Source organism: Amblyomma maculatum, chromosome 4 (assembly GCF_055883805.1).
Source record: "Amblyomma maculatum isolate TAMU_Amacu chromosome 4, ASM5588380v1, whole genome shotgun sequence".
NCBI classification, from domain to species: Eukaryota; Metazoa; Arthropoda; class Arachnida; order Ixodida; family Ixodidae; genus Amblyomma; species Amblyomma maculatum.
In genome coordinates this window covers 69,493,828-69,510,646 of record NC_139347.1, presented here as the reverse complement: position 1 = coordinate 69,510,646, position 16,819 = coordinate 69,493,828, and the positions used below count along the sequence as shown (strand labels likewise).

General features: G+C 45.7%; 1 protein-coding gene across 1 annotated transcript in view; it reads left to right on the top strand.

Moving 5' to 3' along the window:
* Nucleotides 1-14,056, top strand: part of LOC146191340 (flavin-containing monooxygenase 5-like) — a 20,654-nt gene extending 6,598 nt beyond the window's left edge. Inside the window, exons 3-5 of the mRNA XM_084599914.1 lie at nt 11,521-11,882; nt 12,625-12,832; nt 13,397-14,056. Of these exons, the coding sequence (XP_084456040.1) occupies nt 11,521-11,882; nt 12,625-12,832; nt 13,397-13,855 (1,029 nt within the window). The 3' untranslated portion in view covers nt 13,856-14,056. The remainder of the gene's footprint in view (nt 1-11,520; nt 11,883-12,624; nt 12,833-13,396) is intronic.
* The last annotated feature ends 2,763 nt before the right edge of the window (nt 14,057-16,819 follow it).

Here is a 16,819-nt window from a genome sequence, read left to right as displayed (position 1 = left end):
GACACTGATGTGGAACAGAAATTAGATAAAGAAATCTAAACTGCCACACATACGATTTCGTACAAGTCAGCTGCGTTGCATCGAGACCACCTGGATTATTTGTGTGTCTTCTAAATAGTGAAGAAGTTACTTTTGGGACCTGCAAAAGTTGTCCTTAGTTACAGAGTGTATCTTGTAACCATGTCTTTAGTATGAAATGTTGTTAACATGGCAAACATAGGAAAACCAGTCAAACCATTTCCATGTGTTTCTTATAACAGAGTGCCTCTTGTAGCCATGTCTCTTGTAACGAGGTTTTACAGTATTCGCTTAGTTGTTGGGTCGTGAAATGTATTTGACTTTCAGAAGAAAAGTAATTTCCCCTACTCGGCGCTAGACACGCGTCGATCCATTATGGTCGGGACTGCCTTCACGTGCCGCTGCTGCCTTTGCGATATATGAACACATTAATCACAATCGCGCCTATGGACGCTTTCTCGGTTGCACGTAAAAGAGCCCGCTGAGGAAGGGACACTTCAGGAGTGAAAGCTTAGGAAGAATCGAAAACGGAACTATAATTCGCAGACACCAGCGCACGTTGCACAGCGGCAAGAAACGGCGAAGTGATAAAGCACTTGTTTAGAAGGAATTTGTGAACGAATTTCTATCACCCGCGCTTCTACCATGCTAAACGCATAGGGAACTGTGACAGAAGTACCTCAACTAAAAGCTGGAACATGGCAATTTATGGGACGAACAGACACCTGATGCGACAGTTCTGAGAAAGCATTTGAAGTTACCTTTGATGATTATCTGAATTTTTATATTCTGGGTGCTTTTACTCTACCCCAAAGCTTCGCACACGCGACAGAATTTTTCTGGAAGATGTAGGTGGGAGATAGCGGTGCTAGGATGCTGAGTTTCGTTTATTTTTTTTTTTTTTTTTTTTGCTGAGCGGAGTCGGGTAGCAGTAGATGGGCCTATGGGCAGCCCTACCTAGAGGGATGGGATGGGATCAGGCGGTGGCTGATGAAGGGTGCTAGCTGCGCACTACCTCTTTAGTTCGATTTCGCTGTCCTTTTCGTTGTTGTTTTTGCTGCTGTGTTGTTGTCGTTATTGTTTTTGTTGTTGTCATTGTTGCTGCTGCTGTTGTTGTTTTTGTTGTTATTGTTGTTGTTCTGCTGCTGCGCGGGTGGCCTCTGCATGGTGATGGTATGTGATCTGGTGGTGAGTGGCGCATTCCAAAGGCTAGGGTTAGTCGAGTGCGTGGCGGATGCCGCCTCGGGATGCTAAGGCCAGCGGTGGTGGAGTGGGGTATGGCGGTGAGGTGGGCCGTGAATGGCGATGTGCAGGGTGAGCAATCTGCGAGGTGTTACGTGGTGAAACGCTGTATTTGTTGGTGCGCCGACGGCGGAGCCATGCACGTTGCAGACCGGCGTTGCGAGAGGTGCACGTGCGAGTGGCGAGAACGACGAAGCGCGTGCCGGGCACGAGGAGCGGAGAGGTGATGTGTCGGGAAACCGAGGCATCAAGGAAGAGAGGAAGATAAAGGAACGACATTCAAGCGTAGAGGTTAACAGAGGAAGGATGTGCGGTCCGTGTTTCTAAGAGGCCTCTGCGAAGCTGGCCTGTTAAGCCTTCAGCGCGACGGGACGCGTTCCCGAATTTCGCAACTCCAGTCCGGCGCGTTCATCGCTCCGCCATCAGCCCACCAACCAATCCAGCGTTTCACCACGCACCGTCTCACACAATCCAGTTATGCGAGTGCACTAGGTTGGTGGCATTTGGTGGGGTGCTTCTTAATGGTGTAGGCTTTATTCTCAGAGGCTATGGACAGTGTCGCCATTTTCGCATTGTAGAACTTACTGCTGCTTACGCAGTCAAGATTGCTGTCGAAATAAGTCAGAGGAGAGGGGATAAGGTAGATGTCCAAGCGTAAATTTCGTTTTTCAGCAGTCCAATCCCTGACCTTGAACTATAAGCTAAGAAATGACTTGACATCATGGCGGAAACAGCTTGCAGACAGCATCGCCTCCTACTTAGCCATGACACGTTAAGCAATAATCTCTATGAGAATTTTCCCGATAAAATCGATAGCTAATTGAAGCTATTCTGCCATTAAAATGTATTTTCTTTTTTCACCCTCATAGTGCTTTTTTCATCTTTGCTGTATGCTCATATCTACCGATTAGATAGATGATTTTATTGTTGTTCCGCATTTTTTCCCCTTCTTTTCTAACTTGTCTCGTTGCGTGCATTAAATTATTTGCCCATTTCTTCCAAGTGCGCATTTTTGCTTATGTGAGGAACTTATGTCTTTTAATCACTCAGTATACGTCGATGACTGTGTACGTTGTATAAACATATCTTTTCTCTTTTGTGTAACATACATTTCACATAATACCACACTGAACACACATTGGGCATGAACAAATCAATAAACATAGTCCCAGAAGTAATTGCAAAATTCTATGCTCAGAAGGAAAATATATAACAAAATTTGTGCTCATGGGGCCCCTTCACATATAAACAAAGGGAAAGAAATCATGCACATACCCATAGGCATCGCCGCTTCATTGATTGCCAAGTCGGTCTTTTACTAGGCAAAAAAAAAAATGAGAAAACGTAAGCACAGGTTACAAGATGAATGCACCCTGGAAACAAAGATATAATCTATATAAAATTTTCCCAGTTTCTTTCTTTTCCTTTTTAAATTCAAACAAGCTAACTCATTCGACATAGCTTGTTCATCACTGCTGCCTCATTGTGTAAAACAGTATTCGATAACACGCATATGTAGACTGTTATGCTTTTGGAGAAAGTCAACAGTCATTGAATCCAAAAAGCATATGGGAGATTTTTTTGTTTTTATTTATGGAGTTGATCAAATGGAGGTCAGTACAGCTGGTTACAGTGTAGAAGGGAAAAAATGGCTGCAATTATCTTTGTTAAACCGATTATGGTATGAAACAAATGGCTTCTTTTTTTTCGTCTGACTTATTTTAACTCGATGTAATTACTGCATGCATTTCGCACAATACTTACCTGGTATACATACTTTCTGCGGCTATGGGCCTAGTGCGCTGCAGCTTCAACTATATATGTGGTGCCATCCAGGAACTACCGCGTCAAATGGTGGAGGTTTATTCGTGGCCTCTGCTATCAGTTCGGTCTATAGTGAACTAGTTGTCCGTGTAAAGACACGCTTGATAGCGGAGACTTCCCGTTTAACCCTATTTGATGCGCCATCTGGGAGCCACTGCGTCGAATGAAGGAGCTTTAACCCTGCTTAAACCTGCATGGTTAGCCCAACTGAAAGCACCCGGGCGGTGGCTCGGCGATTTCATGAACCGTCACGTATGACACCTCAAATATACGGTTACAGCATTAGACAGGAGGCTTCTAATAGTTCATGTATATACAAACGTTTTCAGTGTAATCAATGTCATGTTTAAAAAAAAGCGCGGTGACTCAGCGTGGTTAATACGCTTGGTTGCTGAACCGAATACCCAGATTAAAGCCCGACCAATTTTAATACGCTCTGATTGTTCTTTCTTTTTAGTGTAAAAGCACTACAGGAGGCCATAATCAGTCATTCTTCAGTCATAGGCTCCATCACTCTCTCCGTTTGCTGACAAATTCGAAAGACCCGTTGGGGAGACTGGCGTGTTGCAGGCACTATACCCGACTTAGTTTGAATTACCCGTGTGAGGCTACCTGGTTGTGACCTCAAGAAACAGTTAGGCCAATCGGAGCGATGGCACAAACAAGATTGCACAAAGTTCTCGGTCGGTGGTGGTGAGCGTGAGTGCTTACGTACTGAAAGCTCTCAGGAAACTTGCAAATGCATAGCTATAAATTTAATGGCAGCTGTGGAGTTATATTTATTGCACACTATATTAAAGCAAGCAATTTGAGAGCAACATGCAAGAGTTTTTAGTTATAGACCGCTTTTTTTTTTTCCCTACTAATACCATTACTACTACTATTAATACTGCTGGTACTGCTGCTGTTGCAGCTACTACAGCGACATGAAACCCAGGAAATGGTCATACTATAACTAACAGCTGCCACTGTAAAACAGCCGCATGCTGCTTCGGTGGGATCTGAATCCACCGCATACGCATACCATCTGAACTACGGAGACGGCTCTTAAACCCTACCCTTTCTAGTTATTTTTATTGCGTGCAGCCTGATAATCCTCAGCCACAGCACAGGATATATATGAACTAATATTTAAAAATGAGAGCACATTGCTCCTTTTTGCCTTAGGGAGCTTACATGCACTAACCGAGTGCCGAAGCAAGTGACACTAAGTTATTTCTGCTGACGCAATTTATTTTTACACGCGACATACACACACACACACAAAAAAAAGGCGCAAAAGAGCAGTTGTTTTCCTTTTGGTGCAACAACCAGGAAGAATTGCAGCAATAAGGCAATGGAGGAGCCATAAATAGCGGGTGGGCGGAACCAGGTATACCTGTCTAGCTCGAGGTTGCTCACGTAAACAAGGTATACCTAGCTCGATAGGCGCTGGCATCAAAATATATGCGCGCCAAAAGAACCTTGAGACGAGCGGCGTTGGCTATCGGCAAACGTTTCCCCTGGCCAGGCTTGTCGTTAACAGGGTGGCCATGTTTCCTATAAGAAGTTAAGCTCTGCACCAATGTTCACTGGCCACTCTGCCGTATGGGAGCCGGAGGACTTTAAGTGGTGGCTCGCATGCCGAGCACATTGCAAAAAGAAGAAGAAGAAGAAGAAGAAGAAGAAGAAGAAGAAGAAGAAGAAGAAGAAGAAGAAGAAGAAGAAGAAGAAGAAGAAGAAGAAGAAGAAGAAGAAGAAGAAGAAGAAGAAGAAGAAGAAGAAGAAGAAGAAGAAGAAGAAGAAGAAGAAGAAGAAGAAGAAGAAGAAGAAGAAGAAGAAGAAGAAGAAGAAGAAGAAGAAGAAGAAGAAGAGAACGCTCGGTGTACCCGAAGCTAATGCTTGTTCTCCATATTTGGTTCAGCAGCGTTGAACCCTTCTCATTTTTATTTGATCAATGTAACATTGTTAGAGGCCTACTATGGCGAAAGCCCCTCGGTGTCCGGCCTGACGATAAACACTCCTGTTGATCGGGGGAGTCATGACTTGACAGGGCTTGTGACAAATGAAAAATAATAAAATTACATTGGTCGAGCGGGTCCCGAATCAGATACGCGACCACTATATCCTTCGACTATGCTAAAAAGAGCTTGTGTATAAAATGTGCCTTAACACGTGTGCGCCACGTGTTTCCCAAGACTGGCGCTCTGCGCCAGTGTAGATGTTGTAAGCCGTTGCGATCAACAGGCAAAGTTCTCGCCATTTGAAGAGACTGAGGGCTCTGATGCCATCGCGTTTCGCTTTTCTAAGGTCAAGTTATACGTTCGCTACCTAATTGTCCTCGAGACGCACGAAGGCAGGAAACTGCGCGACTGATCGTTCACAGCGGCCATTACAAGAGAGACGCGCAAACCTTGGTCACGGTTGCTTCAACCACCTTGCATTGCAGTCTATACATAGGCGGAAAGGTCTACCTCAAGACGGAACGTGGAGGCTTTTTGAGCAGTACTGTCGCAAAGCCTTGAGTTATATCCGCAACTTTCACGTATCCATTGCTGTCGCTTCCGGTACCGCCCTTGAGATGATGCCATGGAGAACGGCGCGTGCTTTACCTGCTTGATGCGGCGTCTCCCGCCCATTTATTTTGTGTGTAGTTCAGCACAGCCGCGCTTGTGGCACGTAATTGCGGTTTCAGGATGCGTTTTGCTCAAAGCCGTGGCAACATGTTATCAATATAATTTCCACCTAGACATGTGCAGCCCACTGTATAGGCAGAAAACATAACATAATCGAATCTTCTATACACAGCAATGTTCAAACTGTGCTGTCAAAGGCACGATAAACTTGCACATGTAACCTCTAGATTGTGTACCTGGAAAGGAGAGAGTAATTAAGTTAATACCTTGGTATGACCAAATCAGTTACTCCTAATGAAAAGCGTTGTGATAAACCGAGGTCGATGAGAAACGCACCCATACGACAGTATATGAGCGGTGTAGCTGCCTTGTTCTTTCTGAGTTTATTCAGGGTTCTTGGTTTTCCGCGATGCTTTCAATACAAATTGTAACCAAGGTTTGCTGTGGAAGTCTGTGACCATAGCTACGACTGTTTTCAGCGCGCATTTCCATTGTGAGAAGTTATTTTAACTGGAGTAAGTTGTGAACTATCCTTGAGGGTAACATTTTTTTCAGTGGCGACCATTGCACGGAACGCGTAAATCTTGAGAAATTAAGAACGCTTGTTTCCTGCTCCATTCAGTGCTTGAAGTCAGCAGCTGCTATGCGCGCAAAGTTCGGAGAACGTACGAAGCTTTGCAACAGTATAGATATAAGACGCACCCACAGTCCATTTGCGACATCAAAAAATAGTAGCCACGCGCGGCTTCAACAGTGGTTGCTGAAAAATATACCTGTCACGGTAAATGATCACAACAAACTATCTTTATAGTACCTTGTAGTACCTGGACTGTTGTTACGGACAATCCGATGCGACAGCGTGTATGTCGAAGTGAAACACTGGGGCCTTAAGGAATGCGAGGGTCGGGTACTGTGCCGGAGTTCCCGGGTTCGAACCCGACCGCGGCGGCTGCGTTTCGATGGAGGCGAAACGAAGTGGCGTCCGTGTGCTGTGCGATGTCAGCGCACGTTAAAGATCCCCAGGTGGTCGAAATTACTCCGTAGCCCTCCACTACGGCTCCCCTTTCTCTCTATCCACTTTCACTCCCACCTTCATCCCTTCCCTTACGGCGCGGTTCAGGTGTCCACAGAGCAAGTGTGACAGATACTGCGCCTTTCCCTTCCTATGAACCAACCAACCAACCATACTTGTACGTGCACGAATTGACTATACAAAACATTAAAATTCTAGAGTCTGCAAGTGCACGTGATCCCCGAAAAAAAAAGTTGGAACTCTACCAGTATTCGCGTTTATTCTCCAAGTATGTGCCGAGTATTTCTCTTTAGCGCTTATCAGCGCAATTACAGCCACTTTGGAGCGGGCAGCACCTGCTGCACAACGCCGTCAGCAGCCGACTATTTCATATACCAGACAGCCACCACAGAGGGGCATTTTTTCGCACCCCTACAACGCCTCATCGCAAATGAGCTATTTATCGCGTACGTATTCGCACCGCAACACACTTGCACGAATATTGAAATGAAGCTTCAAACATCCCAAGGGCAGCCATACTTAGAACTGCGCGGAAATAGACAGGACAAGCAATATGGGAACAAAAATGAAACCACAGCTCCCTCGCATGGAAGACTATCATGTTAAAAGCGCGTTAAAGGAGCACATGCGGGTCGCCCACATGCTCGACATCCAACGTGTTTTAATTTTTTTACAACCTGCTTACGAGGAGCCCACCTCGCATAATCGAATCTCACTGAACTCGAGCCCCCACTTTAATCCTTTTATCCTTTATCCTTTAATCCTTTAATAATGGTTTAGAGCGCTACTCTTATGCCCCCGTTGGGCCGTTGAACCGTGTCGTCTTCGTTGCCGCTGTAATTGAGCGAAAGAGACAGGAACCAAAGAGAATTTCTCGGGAAAAGATAAAGAGCCACGAGTTCTGACCGCCATTAACAAATTCCCTAGACGCTCTCTCTCCCCCTCTCTCTCTTCATTCGCGCGCTCTTTCGCTTTGTAAAAAAAAAAAAAAAAGAAAGGTAAAAAGCCGAATTCAAATTTCACGTTAGGGAATGTCGTAATCGTCCATAGAATTACTCTAGAATGCACTATCTTCACTTCGTGACAAGCGGAACCAGTGGATGGTATACATAAGGGCACCCTTTAAGAGGAGGCAGATCATTATGTATGCACGAAGGCAGCGGCCTTCGTGCATGCAAGTTTCGTCAGGGTGTTTTCCAGCGCGTGATCAAACCTGTTACCGCGTATAGTGCTACGTTACATGCAAAACACACAGATGACAACAATGTAGCGGCTGAGGAGCGCGGGGAATATGTATTCGTTATTCCCCTGCATCGCAAACTGCATCGCACTGTACAGTTCCATGCTTTTCGAAGTGCTGAATTTTCATCTCGACCGCCTATTTTGGATCGCCCTAAATACAAGTTAAGTCGCTATAGGCTTTTCCAAACAATTCTAAGGACGACCACGATACTTCCTAATGCGAAATTTGAAAGCAACTATTTCAGAGCTATTTGCGATATATTGCGGCAAATAATTTCAGAGAATAATGTATGTGCAGCTACAAAGCGCTCTTTATTTTTCTTACGAACCAAAGAATAAGAGAACGAACCAAAAATAAGAGAAAGAAGAGCCACGAGCGAGCGACGTAGAGCTCGTGGCTCCTCTCTCTCTCTCTCTCTTATTCTGAGAGATTCTCTTCGACTCATGGCTCTCGTATAGTTCGTGTCTCTATTTCGCTCTGCTACACCGGCAACGGCACAAACAGAGACGCAGAGGGGCTTTAGAAGAGCAAGTTGGGGGGTTAGTTAGTTCTGCATCGTGATAGATGTCTGTCACAAGTCGACGCGGCTCTACCACGGAATGGCGGAGCTGCGCTCTAAAAAGCGCACCCTACGGCCGCCTGGATTGGTGCGCGCGTCTGGTTCGGCCTTGCGCACCGGCACTTTTTGGTGCCAACTCCTCGCTGGACGAGATACGTGTGCCTGTTCGGACACTTAAGTTTCAGAGCGAAGTTTCTACTCGTAGTCGCATTTTCCAAAGTTAATATTATTTGACTCCTTCTTAGAAACAGTGAAAAAACTTACAGGGGTGCATTTAAGTCTTCTTACGTGCGGAAATGCGAAACATTGCGAGTTCCGTGCCTGGCTCTGTTACGAGCTCATGCTCTCTGTCTTTGCTTTTCCGACATTTACATCTTTATATATATATATATATATATATATATATATATATATATATATATATATATATATATATATATATATATATATATATATATATATATATATTAGTGAGAAATGCGCAGCCTGCACTGTGGACGACTCGTTTGCGGCCACATGGCGATAGCTGCACGAGACTGTTGTGTTATGGTGTTTTGTGTCAACCTCGCTAGATTGCGCCACACGTTTCACTAACGGGATATTCATTCTCTTTGCTTTGTTTTGAAATTTGCGTGCGTAGATTTCGAATGTTTTCTTGCCCTCCGTAACCTGTGCTAGGGAACAACTTTTTTATTTTATTTTTCAATTTGCATCTTTTTTTTTCTTGCTTACTACCGTTGTTGTCCTTTCCCTCAGCGCCCTTCAACGTCATTATGCTAGGCAAGGGTAATTACATTCCCGCTCTTTTTAAGTCGACATAGAGTAGTGTTCTGCACGCTCGGCTGAACTGAAGGACAGTGGTTCGATACCTGGCGTGGACGCGACTTTTTTTTCCTTATTAATGATTTACAGTTTATGCGCACGCGCTCTGCCGACAATCTCTATCCACGCCACTAACAAGACACGAAACCATTTCGCCTTAAAACGCTGCATTTGCTGTACTGCATGAACTGGAGTGCTAGTTGGTCAGATATAGCTTCAGCCCTGTGTTTGTCCTCTCTTGTCTAGGCCATGGGCCGTCGCGCTGCGCCACCTGAAGCTGCATTTCCGATATGTGTAATGCATGATTAAATATTCTATAGCTTCTAATTAGGCGTTACGTTACATGCAAAACACACAGATGACAACAATGTAGCGGCTGAGGAGCGCGGGGAATATGTATTCGTTATTCCCCTGCATCGCAAACTGCATCGCACTGTACAGTTCCATGCTTTTCGAAGTGCTGAATTTTCATCTCGACCGCCTATTTTGGATCGCCCTAAATACAAGTTAAGTCGCTATAGGCTTTTCCAAACAATTCTAAGGACGACCACGATACTTCCTAATGCGAAATTTGAAAGCAACTATTTCAGAGCTATTTGCGATATATTGCGGCAAATAATTTCAGAGAATAATGTATGTGCAGCTACAAAGCGCTCTTTATTTTTCTTACGAACCAAAGAATAAGAGAACGAACCAAAAATAAGAGAAAGAAGAGCCACGAGCGAGCGACGTAGAGCTCGTGGCTCCTCTCTCTCTCTCTCTCTTATTCTGAGAGATTCTCTTCGACTCATGGCTCTCGTATAGTTCGTGTCTCTATTTCGCTCTGCTACACCGGCAACGGCACAAACAGAGACGCAGAGGGGCTTTAGAAGAGCAAGTTGGGGGGTTAGTTAGTTCTGCATCGTGATAGATGTCTGTCACAAGTCGACGCGGCTCTACCACGGAATGGCGGAGCTGCGCTCTAAAAAGCGCACCCTACGGCCGCCTGGATTGGTGCGCGCGTCTGGTTCGGCCTTGCGCACCGGCACTTTTTGGTGCCAACTCCTCGCTGGACGAGATACGTGTGCCTGTTCGGACACTTAAGTTTCAGAGCGAAGTTTCTACTCGTAGTCGCATTTTCCAAAGTTAATATTATTTGACTCCTTCTTAGAAACAGTGAAAAAACTTACAGGGGTGCATTTAAGTCTTCTTACGTGCGGAAATGCGAAACATTGCGAGTTCCGTGCCTGGCTCTGTTACGAGCTCATGCTCTCTGTCTTTGCTTTTCCGACATTTACATCTTTATATATATATATATATATATATATATATATATATATATATATATATATATATATATATATATATATATATATATATATATATATATTAGTGAGAAATGCGCAGCCTGCACTGTGGACGACTCGTTTGCGGCCACATGGCGATAGCTGCACGAGACTGTTGTGTTATGGTGTTTTGTGTCAACCTCGCTAGATTGCGCCACACGTTTCACTAACGGGATATTCATTCTCTTTGCTTTGTTTTGAAATTTGCGTGCGTAGATTTCGAATGTTTTCTTGCCCTCCGTAACCTGTGCTAGGGAACAACTTTTTTATTTTATTTTTCAATTTGCATCTTTTTTTTTCTTGCTTACTACCGTTGTTGTCCTTTCCCTCAGCGCCCTTCAACGTCATTATGCTAGGCAAGGGTAATTACATTCCCGCTCTTTTTAAGTCGACATAGAGTAGTGTTCTGCACGCTCGGCTGAACTGAAGGACAGTGGTTCGATACCTGGCGTGGACGCGACTTTTTTTTCCTTATTAATGATTTACAGTTTATGCGCACGCGCTCTGCCGACAATCTCTATCCACGCCACTAACAAGACACGAAACCATTTCGCCTTAAAACGCTGCATTTGCTGTACTGCATGAACTGGAGTGCTAGTTGGTCAGATATAGCTTCAGCCCTGTGTTTGTCCTCTCTTGTCTAGGCCATGGGCCGTCGCGCTGCGCCACCTGAAGCTGCATTTCCGATATGTGTAATGCATGATTAAATATTCTATAGCTTCTAATTAGGCTTTTGCCGGCTGTAAATTTTCACATTGATTTTCGGCAACAACGAGATTGAGTGGTTTCGACCTTGAGGAGTGTGCTGAGTAACATTTCCCGCTCGCTCGTGGGCGCAGGTCTATCTGAGCACGCGGCGCGGTTCGTGGGTGCTTCACCGCGTGGCTCCCAACGGTATGCCCATGGACACGCTCATCCAGCGCCGCTACTACCAGCATGTCCCCCTGTGGCTGCTGAACACGATGGCAGAACGCGAGTGCCAACGAATGCTCAACCACGAGCTGCTGGAACTGAAGCCCCGCCACCGGCTCTTCCAGCAGCACCCGACCATCAACGATGCGCTAGCCAACCGCGTGCTCAGCGGCACGCTCGTCATCAAGGGCGACGTGGAAGAGTTCACCGAGACCGGAGTGCGCTTCTGCGGGGACCCCGAGGACACCAAGGTCGACGACGTCGTTCTCGCAACGGGATACGACATCAAGTGGGTAGCGCTGCGTGTACGCGCGAAGTGAAATATTTGTCTTATCGACGATAGTTCTCTGTTTAAAAGGCGAACGACCTTGAAGTTTCTAGCTATTGAAGAAACACGTCGCATGGGACTTTAAGATAATACAACGCATGACAGACAATGATGCACAGAGGAGCATCCCGCATTGTTTTTTTTTTTTTTGTTTTTTTTTTTTTTTTTTTTTTCATCGGGCTTGTAAATGCAGCTCAGTGTCCCGTGTTGTTTTTCCCGACGTCATTTGAATGTTTCTTCGATGACGCTAAGATAGAAGACCATAAAAAGATAATAATATCAGTTTAAACAACCATAATTAAATTTTAAAAAACGCCGAATTGAAAACGAAAGGGAGTATCAATTTCATGAAAATAGGAATTGGACTGAACTCTGGAAATTCTCATTGCGATTGGAATTGCATACACAAAACTCTGATTCTTTGGATTTTGTAATGAATTCTAACGGTTAATTGCAATCAACGAAAACATAGGTTATTTAGACATACATCGATTAATTTATTAAGCGAGATTCTCTCAATGAACACATATACAATCCATGCGGTACATGCAACACTATAATAAATTCACACCCCATGAATGCCAACGCCTTGATTATGCTCTCCGCTTCTGCATTTACACATCGCAGAGGATGGAGCTTCTTTAGCTTCGCCTGCCGTCACTAGAAGGAGCAGTATAGGCATAGTTGTATCGCTTCCTTCCAGGTTTCCATTCCTAGATGACTCCTTGCTCAGCACTGATGAAAACCGGCTCCCGCTGTTCAAGTACGTCTTCCCAGCGCATCTGGCCCACCCCGCGACATTGAGTTTCGTGGGCTACATCCAGCCCCTGGGCGCCATTAACCCGATCGCTGAGATGCAAGCTCGCTGGGTAGTCCAGGTGTTGCTGGGCAACGTCCAACTGTCCTCCAAGGCAAGTCACAAAGCCTGCAGTGGCGGAAAAGAACCAACGGAAGCGCTTAAGTGGCAGATTTCGCATGGAGTGAATATCCGCTTACAATATTCGCAAATGCGCCAGTGCAGATTAAATTCCTGTATTATACTTCCCGTTACAAACACGACAGAAACTTCAGTGGCATTGGTGAGGATGCTTGCTCAAGCCACGGGATCTAAGTTAGCATTAACCTCTCTCCAAGAATGGGGTATAGCTGGGCAAGTTGATTTCATACCAGTTCTGTGTCTATGGTACAATACGAATCGGACGAAATAATCAAGAATATACAACACAAGCGAGCGCTCGTCTGTGTTGACTTCCCGTTTGTGTTCTGTCTATTTCGTGTTGTATCACCGACAATCAACGATAATCGAAATAGTCTTGCGATTGGCTATACCTGAGACATATAATCCTTTCCCAGTTTGGCCGAGCGCATCTAAGTATACGCGGGAAATCTGTCAGTAAGAAAACGTCTGAAACATTTCTGACAAACGCATTGCCCTTCGAATACGCCTGTCAGCCCATAAACCTTTTGTGACGCAGGAGGAGATGCTGGCTGACGTCGAAAAGACGGAGTCCTCGCAGCGCACTCGCTACGTGTCTAGCCCGCGGCACACGATCCAGGTCGACTACATGCCGTACACTCGCGACATAGCACGTCGCATCGGCGCAGATCCTAGCCTGACTAGGGCTTTACTGCATTCACCTGCACTGTTCTGGGCGCTGCTTTCAGGACCACAGGTACCCTACATGTTCCGCCTGCAAGGACCGCACGCGTGGCACGGCGCGGAACAGGCAGTGCTGGAGACTCAGAAGCGCATCGTGACTCCACTCAGGACCAGACACAGTTCAGCCACCAGCGACAACGAAAGGCCGTCGAGGCCACTGAAGCTCTTGGGCGGCGCAGACAAGCTGCTCGCACCCGCTTTGGAGATGGCGGTTGTTGTCGTCACTGTGTGCGTAGTCTTGGTACCCCTGCTGGCGAACTACTTGTTCACGTGAAATTAGCATTCTGATCCTCTGGAACTATGTGAAAAGAGTTTTTTTTTTTCTCTTCCATGGATTGAAAAGCTTGGGAAAGCCAAATCCAGAAGCCAGCACTGAAGGCATCTCAGCTGTCCGGGATACATCACTGTTGGACCCCTGACGTCGTGCTTGTTTACCATTGCGGCATTCAACTTCATCACATACCATAGCAATGACTGTTACAGTGCTTCCTGAGAAATCAGCGTTCACAGAGATATTACAGACCATGCTCTTTGCTGCTGCCTCCGCATGATGCTCAGAGACAAAGATACCTGTCTCACATAGACGTCTGGACGATTGGTTACCACATTCTTGGAAATTGACACTTTAACGGTGACCCGCTGCTGCTAATGTGTTCAAAGCTCTCCAAAGGCATTGCTTTATTCACCTGCCTTTCAAAGCACTTTCGTAATGAGTCGCTGTTTCATGGTGCACATATGTGTGTCGTGAACTCACTTCCTTTGTGTCCCCCGACCTGCTTCTTTCAGCCTTGGGTAACGCATCGAACACCTTCGTGTTGGCATCATCACCACTGTATTCTTTGCATCAGCAACCGCGGTGCACTTATAGTGGCCCTTTACGTACTTAATAAGCTCAACCGCATTGCGATGCAACTAGTATGTTGTAACATGTTCCCTCTGGCATGAAGGAAGATGTTCGCAGTAATGCGCTTGAAAACACAATCCGCGTCTGCATCTAAATTGTTACAGAATGTATTCAGTAGGTTCGTTTGAAAGGTGGAACGAGCACATTTGCGTTTTACCTTCGGTCATCTGAACAGGATGTTTAGATTCTGAATGCGTGCCAAATATACTGCCGTTTCGTTTCTTAATGTTTGCACTTGAGTGTGTTTGTATTAGCGTAAGGCGTCGATGTCGCATCAATATGCATAGCGACGATGCGGGGAACGAACGTGTGACGAGCACGAAGGTTGAGCAGCCATGAAAGAAGTTACATTTTCTTCACTGACATGTCGCCCCAATTGAAACGATAAGATAGGATCAGCGGCATAATCTAACATGGCATATAACACCCCTGTCACGCGGGCCCTTTCCATCTTGATCAAGTCGATCGAAATCGAGCTCTATAGGGATTCGGCGTTGCTATGCGGCGAATTCAATCGCGACCACCCACGATCCTGCTCTACCGCCTTTACAACGGTCGAGCTGCCGTTGCCCCCTTCGGTCCCAGGTATTATTCAAATACATAACTGAATGTAAAGATTACTGAAGAAGTTTATTATAAAACATAAAATTTAAAGAAAAATGACTTTGTATGTAAACTTATTTGACTTGATTTGCAAAGCTATGCTCATATTCTCGACACCACATGCGTGTTTTGGAAGTGGTAAACAAACATGCGGGCTCGAACAGGCTTTCCACGTCTGCTAGAGTCATTTTTTGGTGTCCTGCCTTCCTGCTTACGTGCGTAATGTCCCTCATCACTCTTGGCGGAATGACATTAAGAGAGAGAGAGAGATGTACACGTGTAGCAGACTCGCAGACTTTCCACAGGTAGAGCACGGGAACAAAGGGAACAAACGCAGAAACGAATCACCCGACTGTACACGGATCAAGCTACCGCTGGCTATCGCAGGGTGCCAGACCATCAATCCAATGAGCAGCCAAAGTCGTTAAGGTGATTTCTTTTTCTGCTCATAATTTGAAATTTTGAAGAAAAAAAAAAGTTGAAATCGGACTTGTATTTCTATATATAGTGCAAACTGGTGATCATCATCATCGTGCGCGCAGCGCCATTTTTCGTGTAGCGATCTAACTTTTCGATCGGAATCAAGTGGGTACGGTAGCATATCTCGACCGTGCTTGAAGTTTTAATCCCGATAGTTATCGATCGCGATCTGAATTGCCCGTGTGACAGCGGTATAATAATCATAATGGACGCTGAATTACTCTAAGAATGATCAGCAGCAAGATGAACCATTTAGTGGAGAGCGAATTCAAACGTTGTTGCTATAAGTTTCCAGGGTTCGGCTTCCTGAATTGAAATCCAAGCAATCTACTGCAGAAAGTGAAACTATCGCGAACCAGATTAGGTTTTACCGTTTTGCAATGATTACGCAAATCCCTGCGTAGCAGTAACAATGCAACATTAAGCCCGACACGGGCTCGCTTTTCTGAATTTCCCGATGTGCAGCGACTCTCAGAGCTGCGATCTTGACACGGCTAAAGTCGCCATGGAGAAGGGCGACGATCGTATGGCATGGTATGGCGGGCGCTTGCAAACACAGGCCGACGATCTCCAGGCTGTCATCGTTTCTTTGTTCTGTATTGGTTCCACGAACTTAAAGAAGAAACCGAGCGATTCAATCGTGCGGTAAAAGAAACTTGTGTTAGCGTCAAAACTGAGCATAGAAGAGGTTTTTCGTATATGGTCGCCATGTCAGCTCGACTGCGGCTTCGACTATAGTTCGTTAAAAACATCGGTACAAGAGGTGACTCTTCCGCTTTGATGCCTGCTATTAGAGAGATTGAGCTTACCGTGATCCGCGATCCGCCACCGACCCTCTACCGCACGTGGGCGGGGTGCACAAGCTGATCGGTCCAGATGCGGCAGGTCTATGTGCCGACATCCAATATGTGGCGCCATCTATCGGCGACAAGGGGGTCTGGGCATGCGCAGTGGAACCCGCGCTGGCGGATCACGGTCGCAGATCGCGGATCACGGCAAACTAAAACTAAAACTCTCTGATTTACACAGCGGCGTCGGTCTCATGCAGTCCAACTGTGACCCCTTTCTGAGGGTCATCCTACGATGACGCATTGCATCAAGACGATTCAAGACTCATCAAAAGGGGACGCGTTCTTCAAAAGAGGACGTTCCGAGCTTTGCCACGAATGTAACGTCCCAGCTCCGTCACGTAATAAAAAAAGCGAGCTTGTCCCAACAGACAGGCCTCACTGAACGTCTGTCATCAAATAG